Below are 20,982 nucleotides of genomic sequence, written 5' to 3' on the forward strand. Positions count from 1 at the left end.
TTCGATCATTTTCTCACTTTCCCCAATCAATTGTGTGAATTTCTTGAAACTTTGTTTTCTGATTGGTGAATGGTGATTGATTGCGCTGTCAATTCAGGTGCTCCCATGGCTTCCACGCAGAGGGATATCTTAGCTTCTCGCGAAAGGATCTTCGAGAATGGTATGGCTCATTGAGCTTTTGTTTTTCAAGGTTTGGGTTTTTTATTGCTTCTTTTTTTTTTTTGAAGCTTTCATGACCCTGTGTAATATTGACATATGCTTCCTCAGAACTATAATTACTTTGATTTTGAAAAGAATTTATTTTATTTCCTTGGTTTGGGTTGTAAGAAGTGTTACCATCTGGGGAGTGGGAGGGCAGGAACATGATTTTCTTAAGAATGGTTTGGGACTTGGATTAGACATGGAACTAGAAAATAGAAAGGTTGCAGGGGTTGTGTATCAGCATTTTTGGTCAATCAACTAGAAGAAGGCCTTTAGGTTGCACTTTCAATTGGATGTGTGTAGATGTTTGATTATGATTTTTTATTGTTTCTTTTTTCTGTGCTTATCGAACGAACACTTGGGTTTCATAGGATTTATGTTTATGGTTTTGGACCTTGGTTTTTGTTTTTCTCTTGTGGTTGATATCTTGTATTTTATTTTTGGCCTAATCGGATAAATGGTCCCCGTAGTCATAAGGTATTCAGATGATAGTTTTTGTGGTAAAAAAATTCGGATTTAAACTCCTGTGGTCTAAATCTGTTAGGATTTATGCTCTTCTGTTAAATAATGCTGACGTGGCTGCCACATATATGTCATGTGGCAGACATCTGGCAGCCACGTGACATATATGTGGCAGCCACGTCAACATTATTTAACAGAAGGGCATAAATCCTAACAGACTTAGACCACAGGGGTTTAAATCCTAATAGACTTAGACCACAGTGGTTTAAATCCGAAATTTTTTACCACAGAGGCTATCATCCGAATACCTTATGACCACGGGGACCATTTATCCGATTAGGCCTTTATTTTTTACGAGTTCTATTTGGTAATAAGTTCTTGTTTCCTACCAAAAGAACAAAAGATTATGTATTTCTCATCTCCACATTGGAGATGGGCACCTCTCTCGACATTGTTCTTTCATAAGACATAGTCTTTGGTTTTGAGGATGTTTGGTATTTTCAGGCTTGCCCTTGAGATTATTATCTTTTGTTTGAATATAATGCTCTGTTCTTGGGGAGTAACAAGAAAGTTGTGGCTCTCTGGAGGTATATGATATTGGCTCTTACATGGAGTCATGGACTGTATGGTTGAACTGAAATAAGTAATGTTATTTTTTTCTATTATAATGCAAATTGAGGAAGCTGAGAACTAAAAGTACCCCCACAACAGAAATAATACAAAATGAAAAGTAGTATAACGTAATTGTCTAATTGGGGTCATTTTGATTGAATGGATGTCCTCCCTGTACAGTGGCATTGAGGCATATACATTACTTAGCCCATTCGCAAATAGACGATTGAGACCTAATTTATTGTTCTCATTTCATCATGGGAGGGCGTATCATGTATATCATGCTTAAACCTTCTGTCCTTTTAAATAAAGATTTTGTGTCCACTTTCAATTTGAAGCGTACAGATGTTTGATTAATTATCTTCTATTGTTTCCCATTTGAAGCTTTTTGTGAAATTTTGGAGCGGAGGGCATCTGCACACTCTTGTCTTCTACTGTTTGATTAATTATCTTCTACATTTCCAGGTTAGTTAAACTTAATTGTACTTGATTAATTATCTTGTCTCATATTTAGCATATTTAGTAGTGTGGAGATGTATTTGAATGCTTGATGATTTGGTGTTAAAAAAATTTAGTATTCGGAACCATAAACTGGCAAGAACCAAATTGGAACCGGTGTAGACCGAACTGTAAGGTTCTAGTAATCAATTTAAGCGGAACTGCAACGAACCAAACCGTTGATATTTTCAGATTCTGGTTCCGGTTAAGGGGTGGAACTGCACCGTGCCCACCCTATATATATATGCGCTATTGTTCGGGCAAAGATTTATCTGGAGAGCATCCTTGGCTCGTGCACACAGCTCTCCAAGGGATTGATACTTTGGATGTGTAGTCGAGCTCTTGCTTGTTGATGTGCTACAAGAAGAGAACAAAGTAAGTTCTGAAATGTGCCTTTGTGGGGCCTTAGGTGTAGGCCTTGAGGCTCGCAATCAAAACTAACTAAGTGCTAGGCGTGCCACTGCTATCTCAGTATAGCAGATGTAGAACAAGTGTGTTTTAAGTCGATTACTTGCGCCCTAAGTTATTTAAACTTCTTGTTATCAAAAGATTGTTGTGGATGAGTTAAGTCCACATTAAGTTCTTTTTCTTGCCTTGTAAATAAGGACTTTTAGTTCATAATCTTGTATGTTCAAATGAAGGGAGTCCAAAGCCCTTTATGCCATTCACTTGGTTCTTGATTGATTTTAATGAAAACATATCCATTAAACTAACTAGATCTAGATGCAAATGGAACTCTTAAAATAGGAAAACTGATGGAAATAACTTGAATACATGTTGGAGAATGCATTAAGCAATAGATCTACTAATTTAGAAAACAAACAAAGAGCTTCGGGCAAGATTTCATCTTGTCTGGCAAGGTTGGACCTCTTGCAGTCACTTCTTTTTGAATTAACAGGGGTTTATATGCTAAAAAGGGATGGATGGTAAACAAGCTTACACAAGGGAATCGATATTGCATTACTAAGGAAATATCAGAGCTTTTAAACTAGATAAGAGATAGCTTGTTGCTAAAAAAGGACTGAATTTGGGCTAATTTCAACTTTTGGATGCAATCTGGGTTGAGAGCAAAGTTTGTATGTTTGTTTGTTTAATTGGCTGAGTGTCATTGTTTTTGGGGCCTCTTCTTCCTTTTATAGGCAAAATAACCCGATTGTTGTAACTTTTGCTCTTGCCCGAAAGCACTTGGAGAGTAGTAAGTCATCAACATTTTACTTGGAATGCCACTAGAAAATATTCTTTGGTTAGTAGTAGGTTAGTTTCCATCACTTGTGACTTTACTGGTAAGCACATGGCATGCATCTTGGATGGGAAGGCTTCAATTTGTCTATGAGCTTGATGTTAGGCTTCGGGCAAGTACCCTTGTAATTTGGCACCCTTGGGCCTCTTTCTTCTAAGCCCAAAGTTAAAATATTAACCCAAATAGCTATAGTATTGATTAGGGTTAGAGAGTTCTATTTAATTGGAAACATAAATTGCTTTTGTTAGAGCAAGGAAGATGTGTGAACTGAGTTTCCTTGTATGAAGTATCGCAGATAAATTTGAAAAAGACCATTAGCAAACAAGGGTTGATATCTTGGTACAAATGCAAGATGGAAGAATTTTTAAAACTAGGTGTTGAAGTATAATTATTGGAAGATATTGGAGTGATGGGAAGATATGCATGGGACTCTATGGAGTGACTGATGGACCTAGTTATCATGAGTATGGTCCCCGTAATGGCTCCCTCAAATTAAGGAATAGTTAACTTGTTGATATGGTTTTTAGTTGATTGATGAAATCCCTTGATTTAAGGATGTTGATAGCTTTAGGATTTACCTAGTTGTTAGAGTTGTTTAGGGAAAGGTTGCTTGTAACCGATTCCTTTTCTCTTTTTCCTTATATATCATGTCGTGTACTTTCATTTATCCATCTATGAGATATACAATTCAAACAAACCTACAAAGTTAACATGGTATCAGAGCAGGTTTGTTACCTGCCTCCAGCCATTTTTCTTTCTGCTGCATCCTTCCTTCAACCTTAAGATATGGCTGAGGAAGATTCAATAAATATTGAGGGTGACAACTCATATACCTCTCCTTCAAATTTATTAGACATTGAGGTTAACACAAATCAGTGTTTGTGTTCAGCCTTGATGAATGAATACAACTACCTACCATGGTCTCGTGCAGTTTCACTTGCCCTAGGAGGAAAAGGAAAGCTTGGTTTTGTAAATGGAAGCATCGAAGCTCCTAAAATCACCTTATCAACTTATGAGGCTTGGCTATGCAAAGACTAGCTTGTCATGTCCTTACTTCTCAATACTATGGAGAAGTATGTTGCAGAAATATTCAGTTACTCGGAGTCCTCACGAGATTTGTGGAACTTAGTGAAGGACATGTATGGAAACCAAAACAACTATGCAAGAATGTTTCAACTAAAGAAAGACATTGCAAGTGTTCAACAAGAAGGGAAGTCCTTTGTGAAAAATCTTGGCAGCCTCCAAACTATGTGGAATGAACTAGATGTGTATCTTCCACACACCACATATGCAAGTATCCTACTAAAAAAGAGGTGAGGAAGACAAGATATACCAGCTTCTGGGAAGCTTAAGTTATGAGTATGAGGATCTCAGAAGCCACATACTTATGAGCCAAGAACTGCCAAGCTTCAAAAGTGTGTGTGCTACTGTCCAACGTGAAGAAGCTAGGAAGAAAGCTATGAATGGTGAGACAAGTTTAAGGCCAACTGAAGCTCGAGCTTATGCTACAAACCAAAAAATATACAAGGGTAAGAATACTTATCTCAAGTGTACCTACTGTGATGGTGTTGGTCATGTGAAAGAAAAATGTTGGATTTTTTATCTTAAGTTGAAGCCAAAATTCACCGAGGAAGGGAAGATGATTCCATCAAGCCACTTTAAGAGTCAATATGCATCAAACTTCACCTTTAGGGTCCCTCTTGGATCCATGGACTTCACTGCAAGTCCTGTGACTCTCATAAACGAGTATGTTGCGTATTTGGAAACCAAGAGGCATGGGAATGCTGCATCAACTTCTCAAACTGAGGATGGAGGACACACTACCATGCTAGGGCAGTTTACAGGATTCCTTGCAAATAACAAATCTGAAAGACATGAAGAGGCCTCAGGTATGCTCAAAGCTTTCTCCACTGCCTTACAAACAAGCACTGAATATGATTGTTGGATTGTTGACTCTGGTGCCACTGACCACATGACAAACAAACTTTCAAATTTACATGATTTTCAAGCATTCAAAAAATCCTCACTAGTGTGGGTTGCAAATGGAAAAAATGTGTCGGTTTTGGGTAAGGGAAAAGCTGGTATATTCACAAATAGTAATGAGTCATTAGCCTTTTATGTTCCCTCATTTTCTTTCCAATTACTTTTAGTAGGAAAGATTACAAGCTCCCTAAACTGTCATGCCATTTTCTCACCAAACAAGGTTATTTTTCAGGATATCATCACCAAGAAGATGATTGGTGAATGATTCCTCCTTAATACTACCTGTGCAAAATTTCTATCATGCCTAGAGCCTTTCAAGCCGGACCCATGTATTTTGAACATCAAGAACTATGGCACTAAAGACTTACTCACCGATATGAACTTGTGTTGTCAAAGTTGTTTCCCATGTTTTGTCAGTCACCACTTAAATGTGAAACATGTCATTTTTCAAAGTCAGTTAGACTACCTTTTGGCACTTCTGCTTTTAAGACATGTAAACCATTTGAGATTGTACACATTGATGTTTGGGGACCTACAATTGAATCAATGGATGGTTATAAATTTTTTGTCATATTTGTTGATGATTTCACTCGTACCACCTTTCTATACCTTATGAAATAAAAAAAGTGAGGTTTTATGCATATTCAAAGATTTCCATAACCTTGTACAAACTCAACACAACTCAACCATTAAGGTATTTAGGTTAGACAATGGGACTGAGTTTCTATCCAATAACATGGTTAAGTACTTGAGTTCACAAGGGATCATTCACCAAACCAATTGTGTAGGAACACCTCAACAAAATGGGGTATCAGAAAGAAAGAATAGACACCTACTTGAAAAAACTCGAGCATTAATGTTGCACATGAATGTTCCCAAGAGATATTGGTCACATGCTGTTCTCACTGTTGCCTATATAATCAATAGACTTCCAAGTAGAATATTGGGGTTCAAAACTCCACATGAAACCCTACACAATAAGGCAGTCAAATTGGCACATTTTAAAACCTTTGGTTGCAGCTGCTTTGTTCATGTGCAAGCACCCAATTGTGACAAGTTGGAAGCAAGAGCAGTGAAGTGTATCTTTGTTGGATACTCACTAACTCAGAAGAGATACAAATGTGTTGATCCTATCACGAAGAAGTTTATTGTGTCTAGGGATGTTTGTTTTGATGAAACAGTACCCTACTATAAAAGAAAAATGACTCATGATGATGAAAGTGAGACCTTGAGTGATTTGGTTGTCTTACCAAGAGTGAGTGACCACAATACACTAGAAGAGGATCACCTTTCTGATTGTTAAAACCTTGAAGAAGCTCAAGCTGACTTGCTTCCAAGTGTGGGCCAATTACACTCTTCATCCATTAGTGAGCATGCAAGTGAAGTGCAAGCAAGCTCAACCCCTTCATAATCAACCACACCTCAAGAGGCAAGGAGATATCATGTTCGAACAAGAAAGCCACAAGTCAAGTTGATGGACTATGTTACTTATGCCTCAAGACATCCCCTCACTAAGCTTTGAATTACAACTGTTTTTCAAATTCTCACACTGCGTTTCTCATTGAAGTTGCCAATAATGTTGAACCTAGCACTTTTCAGGAAGCTAATCAATTATCTCAGTGGAGGAAGGCAATGTTAGAGGAATTACAAGCCTTGAATGACAACAAAACCTGAAGTCTTGTTCATTTACCTTCTAGTAAGAAAGATGTTGGTAGTAGGTGGATATTCAAAGTGAAATTCAAGGCTGATGGCTCGATCGAAAGGCACAAAGGTAGTCTGGTTGCATGTGGATTCACTCAAACCTTTGGAGTGGATTACAAAGAAACCTTTGCTCCAGTAGCCAAAATGAACACTATTAGAGTTCTTTTATCTGTTGTAGTTAATCGTGGATGGTCATTATATCAAATGGATGTAAAAAATGCATTTCTCCATAGAGAATTGCAAGAGGAATTGTACATGCAACCACCACCAGGTTATGGTCAAGCTCAAAATGGTATCGTATGCAAGCTTCACAAGGCTATTTACGGTCTAAAGCAATTTCCAAGAGCTTGGTATGCCAAGCTTAGCTCAGTTTTGGAAAGGGCTGGTTTTCTTAGAAATAATGCAGATTCCTCTCTATTTCTTCGAATTGGCACAAGAGGAAGGTTGATGATTCTTATCTATGTGGATGATCTTATAATCATAGGTGACAATGCAAATGAGATTGTAGCCTTAAAGCAATCTTTACACAAGACCTTTGCCATGAAAGACCTTGGGAGGTTGAAGTATTTTCTTGGCATATAAATGGCACTTCTTCCAAAGATTGTTCCTAAATCAAAGAAAATATGTAGCTGATCTTCTCAAGGAGACAAATCTACTTGATTTTAAGCCTGCAGCCTTTCCAATGGACATCAAACTCAAGCTTACCATGGATGGGGAAGCTCTTCATAATGTGAGTTATTATCAAAGACTGGTTGGTAAGTTGATTTACCTCACTATCACTTGTCCTGATATCACCTACGTAGTGAAGATGGTTAGTCAGTTTATGCATTCTCCCACCGTTGATCATTCAAAGTTGTTAAACGGATTCTTCATTATCTTAAAGGGTCTATTGGGAGAGGAATTCTCATGCAAAACAACCAATCTACAAGCATAAGTGGTTACACTAATGTTGATTGGGCAGGCAATGTCATTGATAGAAGGTCCATTATAGGTTATTGCACGTTTGTGGGAGGCAATATTGTAACTTGGAAAAGCAAGAAGCAACAGGTCATTGCTCGATCAAGTGCAGAAGTTGAGTATAGTGCAATGGCAGCCACTGCATGTGAGCTTATTGAAGCAACAGGTCATTGCTCGATCAAGTGTAGAAGTTGAGTATAGTGCAATGGCAGCCACTGCATGTGAGCTTATTTGGCTCAACAGACTTCTATATGATTTAGGGTTTCATTGTTCTAACTCTATGCCTCTCATGTATGACAATCAGGCAGCCATGCACATTGCTGCTAATCCTGTCTTCCATGAAAGAACGAAGCATATAGAGGTGGATTGTCATTTTGTTCGATCTCAAGTTCAATCTCAGGTCATTCACATTGTGTTCACTTGCAGTTATGATCAATTGGTTGACCTATTCACTAAAGCTCTGCCCTCTGCTCAGTTGTATCATCTTTTGGGCAAGCTTGGCTCGATCAATTCCCTCGATCCAACTTGAAGAGGGGTGTTGAAGTATAATTATTGGAAGATATTGGAGTAATGGGAAGATATGCATGAGACTCTATGGAGTGACTGATGGACCTAGTTGTCCTGAGCATGGTCCTCGTAATGGCTCCCTCAAATTAAGGATTAGTTGACTTGTTGATATGGGTTTTAGTTGATTGATGAAATCCCTTGATTTAAGGATGTTGATAGCTTTAGGGTTTACCTAGTTGTTAGAGTTGTGTTAGGGAAAGGTTGCTTGTAACCGGTTCCCTTTCTCTCCTTCCCTATATATCCTGTCGTGTACTTTCATTGATCCATTTATGAGATAAACAATTCAAACAAACCTAAAAATTCAACACTAGGGTTTGCATATGCAATGTTTCCTGCAATGGAAACTATAGGAGTATATGCATAAAACTAACCATACATATATAAGGACCTAGACAAAAGGGTCATGCGTAGATCTTGCACATAATTTGATTGGTGGGATCTTGATGCAACACGAAACTAACAGGGATACCAACATAAGCCCTTGAAGAACAAGTTCTAAAGTTCACCAGATTCTAATTGAAAACTGAAAGGCTTGTTTTGATTATTGATTGAAAGATGATATTAAGAAGCCAACGACTTAAATAACTTAATCACAATCCCTTGGGGAAGCTCAAGGTCCTTAGGAAAATAAATGACAAACGAAAAGTGATGGACCCTTCCTTGGGTTTGAACCGTGGTGTCGTTCTTTTTCATAAAGGTATCATGGGCCTAAATCAGAGACTGACCACTCCTTTTGATTTTTGTCGGTCATTTCGTTTTCAACCCATTCAGCCATCTGTTTACATCAGATCTATATTGAAAATAAATCACTTACCTGTTTGATAACCATTATAATTTTTAAGTTTTAGTTTTTGAGTTTCATATTTTTTTTTAAATTGAACCAAAATTTGAAAACTTACAAGACTAGCACATTCAGTTACTTTAATCTTTGTTTATTTATTTTATTAAAATTTTATAATTAAAACAGTTACCAAACCAGAGATAGCAAAAGCAAGAGTTGGCAAAGATATACCAAGTATTAGCTTTCTATTGGAGAACAATTCTGAAATAAACAGAACTTGAAATTCTAATATTTTATTAACCAAAAATACTTGTTGTGCAGAATGAAATTACACAATAAATACAGAAATTAATATAAGAATATCAATGGTACTAACTTGATTACAGAAGGTGGAGGCTAACGTAAAAGCTATGTCATTCGAACAGTATTTCCGTCCCACTCTTCTGCTTGTGGTTCTACAATGTCTGCTTGACCAGGATTCAACTACCTAATTCTACAACCCGCACTGAGTTCTAGAATTCTAGCGAATTTGCTTTGTGTGCTTACTCTCTGGAAATTTCGTACGGAAGAAAAAGAGGAAGAAAGGATGATCTAACTTGGATACTGTGATTGCAAATATATAGGTTGTTTCACACCCTTTCAAATACCTGTTTAGTGTATTTGAAAGTACACAACTCTTTCTAAGAGCTGTGTCTTTTAATTAAAATGTTTTTAATTAATAAATTAATTAAAAACTTAATCTGAAAATTAAAATTAATGAATTAGATTAATTTTAAATTCCAAGGCCCCAAGTGCCCCAAGGCCCTTGTCTTGATTAATTAATATTAATTGCATTTAGGCTATATTTTACAAGCCTAATCCACACAACCATAAGGTCCAAGCCTTCAATCCATTTCCAAATGGTCCATGTTCTAATTACTAGACTAAAGTACTAAATCTATATAAAGCGCAATGAGCCTTTAGTGTTTTTCGATGTGGGACACCAAAAGTCTCAAAACCCTTACACTTTCTTCATGATGCCATTTTGTCATCTGCTAACATAAACAAGAGAACGTGGTTATCTTTTATGAGTAAATTGTTGATTTGCCCCCTGAACTATCACCCAACTTTCGATTTCCCTCCTGAATTTTTTAATTGGAAAATTAAGGACTTAAACTAATTTTTTTGGCTGATTTGCCCCATGCTGTTAATTTTTCATTCATTCCATCCAAAATTCTATTAAATGGAAGTATGTGCACAACATATCTGAGTAGTTTGGTCGTTTCATTCTTTAAAATAATCGAAAACCTTAGATTTCTAAAATATAAACCTATGCAAATATGTGTGATTCTATAGCTTTTGTGTCTGAAGGTTTAGTGAAGTGACGCTTTTATCCACAAATGAGAGTTACGTGGTTTGGTCATGATAAGAGTTAACGTTAATTTGGAAGAAATCTATGAAAAACTAATGGTAGGGGGCAAATTGGCAAAAAAAATTAGATTAAGTGCTTAATTTTTCAATTAAAAAGTTTAAGAGAAAATCGAAAATTGAGTAATAATTCAGGAAGCAAATTATCAGTTTACTCTATCTTTTATATATAAAGCTGGAGGCTATGTCACCCGCTTCGACAAAAGTAATTGGACCAAAATACTCCTAGGTTCAGTTTGGTGTCATCCGCTTCGACAAAAGTAATTGGATTACTCCTAGGCTCAGTTTGGGTACTTTTGTAAATTTATTTTTAAATAATGCCCAGCCTCTTTCCGTTTCGACTTTTCTCTCACAAACCTCTGCTTCTGTCGCTCTCTCCTCTACTGCTTCAACTCACAGCCCCAAACTCCACCACCACAAAACATCAAATCTTTCAGTTTCGGAGTTGTAGGCAATTTAGGGTTAGGGTTTTTGAAAGGGGTTTTCTGCTTCAGTATTTTCTGCTGTTTCTGAGGTCCAAGGGAGGAGGTTTTATCGGGTAAGGAGATAAAGCAATTAAATTTCAAAAATTTGGATTTACAGTTCGTATTTTGAGCCTGAATTCATGAAAAGAAACATAACCCATTATTTATCAGCGATTATTGATCTGATTAATTTAGTTTTTAATCATAATCAATGGCATGTAGCTTTAGCAGAAGTGGGGTTTGGGAGATTAGCCAGTACCCATGTTGCTTTTTGTTCGTATGCTTTCCATTTCTCCTCTCTCTTGCCATCTTCTCTGTATTTTGGCTGCTTCCCGCACTCTCTTTTTTACTCTTGGTTCTGTGGCTCTCCGGCCGCCGTTAAGGTTTGTTGGATTGTCCGCTTTAGCAGAAGTGGGGTTTGGGAGATTAGCCAGTACCCATGTTGCTTTTTGTTCGTATGCTTTCCATTTCTCCTCTCTCTTGCCATCTTCTCTGTATTTTGGCTGCTTCCCGCACTCTCTTTTTTACTCTTGGTTCTGTGGCTCTCCGGCCGCCGTTAAGGTTTGTTGGATTGTCCGCTTTGCTGGAAACTATGTCCGAAGGCCAGTGCAAGAGATCGCTATTGGTCAGCTTGGACCACCAACGATCTCTTCCTTGATATATCCTCAGCATTAGCAGACTGTTCTCCAAGGGTTGCTTTATCTGTCTTCCGTAGCATTTTACCCTAATATATGTATTATAAATTTATTACGAAGCTACAAGATATAATTCATTGTCTTTGCTTCATGATTTTCAGCATGGGGTAGAATTTGTTGCAGAGCATGTGCTCCCGCTGCTCATACCTCTTCTAATTGACCAGCAATTAAATGTTCAGCAGTTTGCCAAATATATGCTCTTTGTCAAGGATATTGTGAGGTGATAATTGAATGTTTTGAGTTTCACCCGAGTAATGTAGATTATTATCAAAATTGTAGAAAGAAGCAAACAACATATGCATGAAGATTTTATAAAGTACAAAGAACCAATCATGTTACCTTATGTCTTTCCTGAAATGCCTATTTAAATTTGTTTGTTTTGAAAATGAGTCAACCAAACTATTTTCTGGATCTGCCCAAGCAGGGACCATTGTCCTTGACAAAATGCAGTAGTATTGAAGCTAAATGATGATAGTTTGAACTAGATTCAGGAAAATGTGAGTTTAATAGAGAAAATTGTGTTGCCAGAATTTGGCTTTTATGTTAAATGCTGCTTTTGGTATTTTAGTTTGTTTTTTTGCGTGGTGTCGATTATTGTGGCTGCTTGCAGGGCCATGCTTGAAATCATCTACTTTACACTTTATTTCTTTTTACATATGGCTAATTTTTTTCAAGGATTTATGTATTTGTTTCCTGTGAATTCGAATTCAAATCGGAATTATAGATTAGTAGAAACAAATTTCATGAATTTTTTTATTTGCGTGTTTGTGTTGGTTCTGTTCTTTAGCTACAAGCAAATAATCTGCATATAATTAGTATATAGGATCTAATTTTTTTGGCCTTTCAAGAGCAGCGGCAGAAGCTACTTTTTTTCTTTCTATTTTTTGTAATTTCTAATTTTTATGCAAGATATGAAAATATTGTATGAATCTCGTGTACGATTATCACCAAATGTATATATCTTTCGTGGAATTCTTGATAAAATCCAAGCTGAATTCCATTCTGATTGAAAGAAATTTAATACCAGAAAGCTTGCCTCCCGTTCTGATTTGAAGAAATTTTTTTCGTGGATTAAACTACTAGATTAATTGTATTTTGTGGGTTCAATTAAGGATGTTTTTAGGGTCTTTTTTTTAAGAATATATTGAATCAGTTTATTTGTCATTTACGTTATTCCATTGCGAACTTTTGAAGGTGATCTCAATTCACCTGTTGTGATCACAGTTTGTGATTTTGCACAAGTCACTACTCGAAGCTAGAGAGACTTCTTCAGCCCTTGGTTAGTTAAAGCCTACATTAGAGTCAATATCATGGATTCTCTATTCCTTATTTAGTAATAACTTCATTTATGCAACCCTCAAGTTTACATTGCCGGTCCCAAGCCCGGATAAAGGAAGAGGGGGAGGGCGTCAGGTAGTCGACAGCCGGCACTCCATGATCACGTCGAATCCTTATGAAAATGAATCCAGAACGAAATCGCGCTAAAACTAGGGCGTCACCCGTAAGTGGCGCGTTGTGTGGCCCGAGCACAGTGATAAGTGAGTAAGGGTCGCTGTATCTCCATCGGCACCCGGATGCAGTGTTAAATGAGCAAGGGGGCCATAGAAACTTCTTTTCGAACGACTCCACTCAAAGTTGTTTGGGAGCATATCCTCCTATCAACTTTACACGGGACACACAAAAGAAGTACTTTGATCCTATTAGACGGGGGAGGGTGAAGAAGCTAGGACAGAAGGGTAGAGTTCAAGAGAGCAAAATGCGTTTAGGAACGTGGAATATAGGAACCTTAACGGGAAAAACTATGGAAGTAGTGGAAGTTATGGTGAGAAGGATAAATATTATGTGCCTACAAGAAACTAAGTGGGTTGGTCGTAAGGCAAAGGATCTAGAAAAATCAGGGTTTAAACTTTGGTATTCGGGCACAAATAGAACGAGAAACGGTGTTGACATCATCGTGGACCTTGACACAAGATGTTGTAGATGTCAAGAGGGTAGAAGATAGAATCATGGCAATCAAGATTGTAATAGGACAAGAACTTATCAATGTGATTAGTGCGTACGCACCTCAAGTAGGGTTGGATACGAGTTCGAAGGAGAAATTTTGGGAAGACCTTGGAGACTTGGTGCAAGGAATTGCTCAGACGGAGAAGTTATTCATAGGAGGAGATTTAAATGGACACGTGGGCAGGGAGACATGCAACTGTGGAGGTTTTCATGGTGGCCATTGGTTTTGGGGAGCTCTAAGAAAAGACTTAGAGTATTTGGATCTAACGAAGGACATGACACAAGACCGAGCACAATGGCGTTCTAAGATTCATATAGTCGATCCCACTCAGTGACTTGGATTTTCCAAGTCTCCAACCGAGAAGTTTTCCTCACTCGGGAAATTAAGGGAACACTACCTCAACCTACATGCTCCACTCACAAAGTTCCAACATACAAGCTTCAACAAAAGAAAATTCAAAGAACTTAGCGAAGAAGGTTTTGGTGTATTTAACACAATACGTTGAAATGAAGGAAAACTTATTTATTGATATCCCCGATAAGTTACAAATATGTACATATACATGAGTCAAAATAAACAAATAAGAGGGAGCCTTCACAAAGGTTGCTTAGGAGAAGTCTCAGCAGTCGGTAGAGCCCCAGAAATAAAAGGCACCGGAGGGGGATCATTCGGAGCCTCAGTACTGGACAGAACCCTAGAAGGATGAGGCATCAGAGGTTGATAATTTGGAGCTTCATTACGCGGTACAGCCCCAGAAGACGAAGGCAATAAATGCCTTTGGAACAAACCCACAAATCTCTAATGATCAAGTAAAACCTGACCATCAGATTCTTTCATCTGGTCAAGCTTCCTATTCATGTTTGTAGCATAGTCATGTGCGAGCCAGTGCAACTGTTTATTCTCATGCTTGAGCCCTCTAATTTCCTGTTTGAGACTCATCACTTCAGCCGCCAATGACAAAGTTGAGACACGTGAAGCTTGCAGCTCCCACTACATCGCTCTGACCAAGAAGGATAAAAGAATAGCAAAGAAACAACACTAACAAAGTTTAGACACATAAATTTTGAAAGTCTAGCTACCATATTATTACCCATAAGGGTAAAGGAACAGTACCACTGCTGAATAATTGGAAAGTCCCTGTGTGTCAATCTCTGTGCTTCGTGGCAAGATAGACTAGCAAACATGCCCAACCTTTACTCACATTCGAGAAAACTCCCAACATGATTGCTTGCTCCAAAATCGAAGAGGCACCGCCCTCCGAACCTCGAGAGCCAGACTCCCAACGTGATTACTTTCTCAAAAATCGAAGAGACACCGCTCTCCGAATCTCGAGAACCAGACCCCCAGCAGGATTGCCTTCTCAAAAATCGAAGAGACATTGTTCTCCGAATCTCGAGAGCCAGATCCTCGACAGGATTGCTTGTTCGAAAACCGAAGTGGCACCACTTTCCCAACTTCAAAAGCCGGATCTCCTTGGATAAAGCTTGTCTGTAATCTTCACACGCAACATCAGCTTTCCAGATACCACAGACCACTTTTTCAAAGTGCTCTGACAAAGTTAAAACATGTGAAGCTGGCAGCTCCCACTACCGTGCTATGACCAAGCAGGGTAAAGGAATATCATTACTACTAGTTGTTAGGGAGACTCCTATATATGTTGACTTCCATCCTCAACGAACAGGCAGACCTGCAAAAATGCTCAACCCATCCTCATATCTGAGAGGGCACTCCCAACGAAGCCTTTCGAAATATTCAGCTTTCTTTCCCCCCGATAATACATCTGCAAACAAGCTATACTAGAGCAAGAATATCTCATATCATCAGGGTTAAAAGCAAGAGTATCCCATATCATGTTTTTTCCCTGTATTTTCCTTTGGCCTTGTTCTTACCTGCAAGACAAGGAAAAAGAGAGCAATCAGTCAGCACTTGGAATCAAGCTTCCAGTCAGGAACTGACTGCCTGGAACCCCTTACCTGATTACTTACCTGGCATTGCTCTCGAGTACTTATCTTAAACATCTTATGCTTCTAGGGAAGATACCGCATCTGCCTGAGGAACAGATAAGGCAAGTGAGAAGGATACAAGGAAGCATGTGGAGACAAGCGTAACAGCACACGTGTCGATACATCTACTACTCTGTCAAAAGCAAAAGTATCCCATATCAGTAGGGTTGAACGTACTCTAGATTTGATGGACTTGTTTTGACCCTCAAATTCTTCAGTCGACCTTATACTCTGGAGGAAACCAGAAAACTCTCCAGCCCAGTTCAAGAATAAGCCTGTGGAAAGTTACTTCTTCAAAAGCAAAAGTATCCCATATCATCTCTTCTCATTTTTCTTCTTTTTATCCTTCATGCTGCCTGCAAGATAGGGAGAATGTGAACAATCAGCCGGAACTCGAAATCAAAGTTCTGATCTGGGACTGATTGCTTACCTTGTCTGTCACCTCTTTCAGCAGATCCCCTAGCTCGGCGACTTGGGGGACTCCTACTACATGGTTTGTATCGCGCTTGACCAAGCCTGAAACTACAAGTAAGCTTCAAGTGAAATTGATACATTACCTTGTGCATCTCCACCAGTTAAAGATACCACCCCTTGATGGAGGAATAGTACTTACAGAGGAGATGCCACATCTACCTATGAGACAGATAAGACAAGTCAAGACGATACCACACTTTGGTACTTAGAAGTTTCGTGACTACGAGATCATTCTCCCACAATATTTCCTAATGTCATTTGTACTAAATCATTCACTTGTACTCACTAAAGGAGAGTTTGAACCTATGTACTTGTGTAAACCATTCACAATTAATGAGAACTCCTCTATTCCGTGGACGTAGCCAATCTGGGTGAACCACGTACATCTTGTGTTTGCTTTTCTATCTCTATCTATTTATATATTTATCCACACTAATGACCGGAGCAATCTAGCGAAATCACAAAAAGTGATCGTTTTCGCTACCTAGGATCTATCTTGCAAGAGAACGAAGAATTAGATGGAGATCTCAACCATAGAATACAAGCTGGATGGATGAAGTGTAAGAGTGCATCCGGCGTGTTGTGTGACCGTCGTAGGCCACCGAAGCTCAAGGGAAAATTTTATAGGACGGCAATAAGGCCAGCGATGTTGTATGGCACAGAATGTTGGGCGGTGAAGCATCAACACGTACACAAAATGGGTGTAGCGGAGATGAGGATGCTTCGTAGGATGTGTGGGCACACGAGAAATGATAAGATTGGGAATGAGGATATCCGAGGTAAAGTAGGAGTAGCCCAAATTGAAGGAAAGATGAGAGAAAATCCGTTACGGTGGTTTGGACATGTGCAAAGAAGGCCTAGGGGTAGAGGTTCAGGGCCGAAGGGGTAGAGGAAGACCTAGGAAAATTTTGGAAGAGACCCTAAGAAAAGACTTAGAGTACTTGGATCTAACGGAGGACATGACACAAAACCAAGCGCAATGGCGTTCTAGGATTCATATAGCCGACCCCACTTAGTGGGAAAAGGCTTTGTTGTTGTTGTTGTTGTTACTCATATTAGTAGCTTTTTAGGGTTTAGGGTTTAACTATTTGATTTCACAGGTTCATTACAGACACATTAAATAGTTACATTTTAAATTCGTATTTTATAAATTGGTTGCTTGATTCTAATGTCGATTCGTTACAACAGAAGTGAACTTTTTCTACTTTAAGCATGGAATTTTTGCTTTTGTTTTTGTTGTTGTTGCCTTGATTGTGGTTATCTGACTGATTAATACTCCATGATGTATTGAGCAATATTGTGCGTCTCAAAGAATTTCGTATGTGTAGCATCTGCTTGGAAAAGATTTCAACTTTATTTTTTATTTGTTAGATGAACAATTGATGTATTTTATGAAAGTTGATCTGCAAGATGTAAAGATGATTTCTTTGTTTATGTATACTGTTTAATTATATCAATGGAAATTGGTGCTGCCATTGTGGCAATAGATGAATTTCTGGCTTTTGAGATGAAGTACTAAAAAATTTTGATTTCTTTTTTCTTTACATGCTTTCCTTTTAATTTTGCAGGAATTCTCACGTTGCTTTGATTAAGTTATACATGGCCATGATAAGGTATTGCTCATCCCCACCAACATTTTGTACATGTGTGGCATTAATATATTTTGTTTTCTGATTGAATTTGTTTTCATTCAATGGGTTTGGTGAGCTAAACAGCAATTGGCTTTTTAATCGTGTTTAAATTGAAGTCCTAATTTCGGTGGTTTGTTCATAATTAGTTTGTTATGTTGTTTTCCTGTGTGTTTTATGTGTTTGTTAATTTATGGGAGTCTTCACAACAAATGTTGTGTACAAAGATATTTTGCTTCCATCAAATGTATGATAAGGTTACATTCATTCTTTTAATGTTTAATTCACTTTTGAAATCCACGTAGATAAATACATTTAAATTGTATAAGTCGCTCGTCAAACGCCGTAATTATAAAAGAGCCTTTGCGTGAGCGCGTGCAGGCTAGTATGTATATACACATATACACACCCCACCCACAAATGCTTTCTCAAGTATACCCCACATAAGAGCCCAAGTAGTAAAGGGAGGCAGAGATAATATGACAAGCTCAGTATTTTTCTCAAAAGGGTCCACTGTCCTCTTTGTTGGAGTTTTTGAATAGAAATCTCTTTCTATCTTATTGTATCACATTGCTCACACCAAAAGTTTCTCGTACTTTATTACACGTTGTTGCTTATCAAGTGATTGGAAAGATAAACTATAGAGAGCAAATTTGGGCTTGAACTTTGGGTTTGGGCTTTCCGGTATGATAATTATTGGAAAGATGGACTATGGAGAGCAAATTTCGGATTTAAGTAATCTTTTTCGGACGTAGTTTGAGAACGTTTAAGAACATATAAAAAAGGTTGAAGTACTGATTTAGTTTATGAACTATCGTCTCAGTGAAAATTAGGTTCCTGAATTATTTTTCGGTAAAATATGTTCCTAAATTCATTAAAAATTGCTAATTTCATTCTAACTATTATATTTAAACTATTTTATTCAATTTTTCGTCAACTAAAATCACTTCACACATTTCAGAGTGTAATACTGTCTTTTTCTCCTATAAGTCCTTAATATTTCGTATAGGTTGCGAATCTAACGTCTAGTTTACCTTTCAAAGTTAATTCCATGCACTATTTCTTTATGATATAATTATCAATCCATCCTCCAATGTGTATCACATGCAAGTAACGTGACTTAAATTAACGAAAAATTGAATATTGTAACTTCGAATCTAATATTAGGGATGTAATTGGTAGTTTATTTTTTATAATTTAATTGACTGATTTTTCTTTAAAAAAAATAGTTTAGGAAGCTAATTTTCATTAGGTGATAATTTAAGGACTAAATTGATAATTCACCCTATAAAAAAAAATATGAGGAAAGGATGAAGCCACACACCCTTTAAGTTGCATAGTCGCCTCTCAAATCTTTTATGATGAAGTCTGAAAACGTTTGAAAACGTCTGAAAAAGTATGAGGAAAACAAGAGTTGGGAAACAACATTGTTCGAAAGATCGTGCTATGTTAAAACTCACCGATATTGCTGTCACGGCCTGCAGTCTGTGAGTACAAATATTTGATTCGCAAGTTAAAATTATACAGAGTATGACTAAGTTGCGGTTCTAGGCTTAATCTTAAAATTGGCGTATTTTATGTATACTAAAATTGGCTGCTTCCTGTTTGAAGTTTAAACAAATCGCTGTTGGAATGTCCAAGGCAGTGACTTTTAAGGCCAATATAAGGATCAACTCTTCGCATATAAACCACAAAATTCCGCTGGAAGTTTATGATTTTGATCCTTAGCATAAATTTTATGTTTCGAATATATCATGGCATAGTTGAGTAGTAGGACAGTAGGACTTACCCTTACTGAAAAAATGATTCAGGCCGTTGGCTTAACGCAGATGGAATGTAATATAAAGTTGATTCTCCTTTCAGCAATTTGCTTAGTCACTGAGGCTCAACAATGTCGTCCAAGCGGCAAAATTAGAGGAAGGAAGGCCCCTCCAGGACAATGCAACAAGGAAAATGACTCTGATTGTTGTAAGGCTGGCAAAATGTACCCAACCTACACATGTTCACCGCCGTTGTCTGGTGGGAGCAGGCCTGGCAATTCCTGACACAACCTGATAACCCGACAAGACACGACACGAAATTAACAGGTGTTCGGATCGACACAATAACGAATCGGGTCGTTATCGGGTAACCCGATAAGCACCTGTTAAGATAACGGGTTGATTCGGGTATACACGTGGATAACACGATACACGATAAGCAGAATATTAATTTTATAACCCTAAAAAAATATTTTAATAATTATATATATTAATTTAACAATTTTATACCCCTAAAAACTATAATAAATAAATAAATATATATATATATATATATATATTAAATTAACTATAATAATCATACCCCAAAATATTAACTATCTATAATAATTATAAATGTATATATATAGATTAAATTTTGAATTATAAAAACTATAATACTTATTAATTAATATTTATGCATCCATTGATTTGAATTTTGATTCCATAATTGATCCATTTCATTCCTTGCTGCAGTGCTGCCCTTTTTGAAGAAAAAGGGAGGGAAAATGAAAATGATAAGAAAAGTTGAAAAAGAAACAAAAAAGAGAGGGAATTAGGGAAAGATGGATGGATAGGGTGAAGGGAAAAGTGAAAATTATATGAAAAGTTGAAAAGGAAACAAAAAAGAGAGGGAAAAATGAAAATTAATAGAAGTGCAGTGGTGAGAATATATTTTTTTAAGTTATTAACTTTTTATCGCACATATGATATATCCCACTATTTTTATAATGACACGTAATGTACTACTCTGTGTACTGGTCAATTATACATACAAAATAAATAGATTTAAATCTACTTAATATACATACACCATTGAACTTGATGGGATATGAATTCTCCGAAACAAATTTCAACGATCCCAACCGTCAAACTTATTTGTATATGCTTCAAGATCACATCAGCAAAAAATCACAAAAAACAAACTTTCAGAAATCAAGTAACGGGACAAATCTTTTCAACGGTTATACACGAAAAATCACGATTTAACGGTTATTTTAACTCCGATTTTGATGATTTTTTTACAGCTACAGTCCTTGACCCTATATGAATACAATGAATGAATTCGATATTTAATTTAAAATATTTACACAAGTGGATACCACAAAATCTTATGTTATACTTAATGAAAGTATAAATAAACTCTAAGTGTTAGTCAATCTATTGTTTTGATGGGATACGAATTCTCCGAAACTAATTTCAATGATCCCAACCGTCAAACTTGTTTGTATATGCTTCGAGATCACATCAGCAAAAAAGCACAAAAAACAAACATTCAGAGATCA

At 37.3% G+C, this 20,982-nt stretch overlaps 2 protein-coding genes across 5 annotated transcripts in view; both read left to right on the plus strand.

The window, feature by feature from the left end:
* The window catches only part of LOC126631659 (tRNA-specific adenosine deaminase TAD1-like), a 92,397-nt gene extending 74,452 nt beyond the window's left edge, over nt 1-17,945 (plus strand). Inside the window, exon 11 of the transcript XR_007626431.1 lies at nt 17,053-17,945. The gene's annotated coding sequence lies outside the window, so the exon portion shown is untranslated. The remainder of the gene's footprint in view (nt 1-17,052) is intronic.
* Nucleotides 1-20,982, plus strand: part of LOC126631834 (putative ripening-related protein 5) — a 41,192-nt gene that overhangs the window by 312 nt on the left and 19,898 nt on the right. For 2 of the 4 annotated variants that reach the window (XM_050302013.1, XM_050301993.1), the window contains exons 2-5: nt 98-190; nt 1,660-1,740; nt 11,670-11,788; nt 17,619-17,663. In XM_050302013.1, the coding sequence (XP_050157970.1) occupies nt 158-190; nt 1,660-1,740; nt 11,670-11,788; nt 17,619-17,663 (278 nt within the window). In that variant the 5' untranslated portion in view covers nt 98-157. Of the gene's footprint in view, nt 1-97; nt 191-1,659; nt 1,741-11,669; nt 11,789-17,618; nt 17,664-19,289; nt 19,411-20,982 lie in introns of those variants that run through there. The other 2 variants (XM_050302021.1, XM_050302003.1) reach the window with 2 other exon arrangements.

This window comes from Malus sylvestris, chromosome 1, assembly GCF_916048215.2.
Source record: "Malus sylvestris chromosome 1, drMalSylv7.2, whole genome shotgun sequence".
Classification (NCBI taxonomy): Eukaryota; Viridiplantae; Streptophyta; class Magnoliopsida; order Rosales; family Rosaceae; genus Malus; species Malus sylvestris.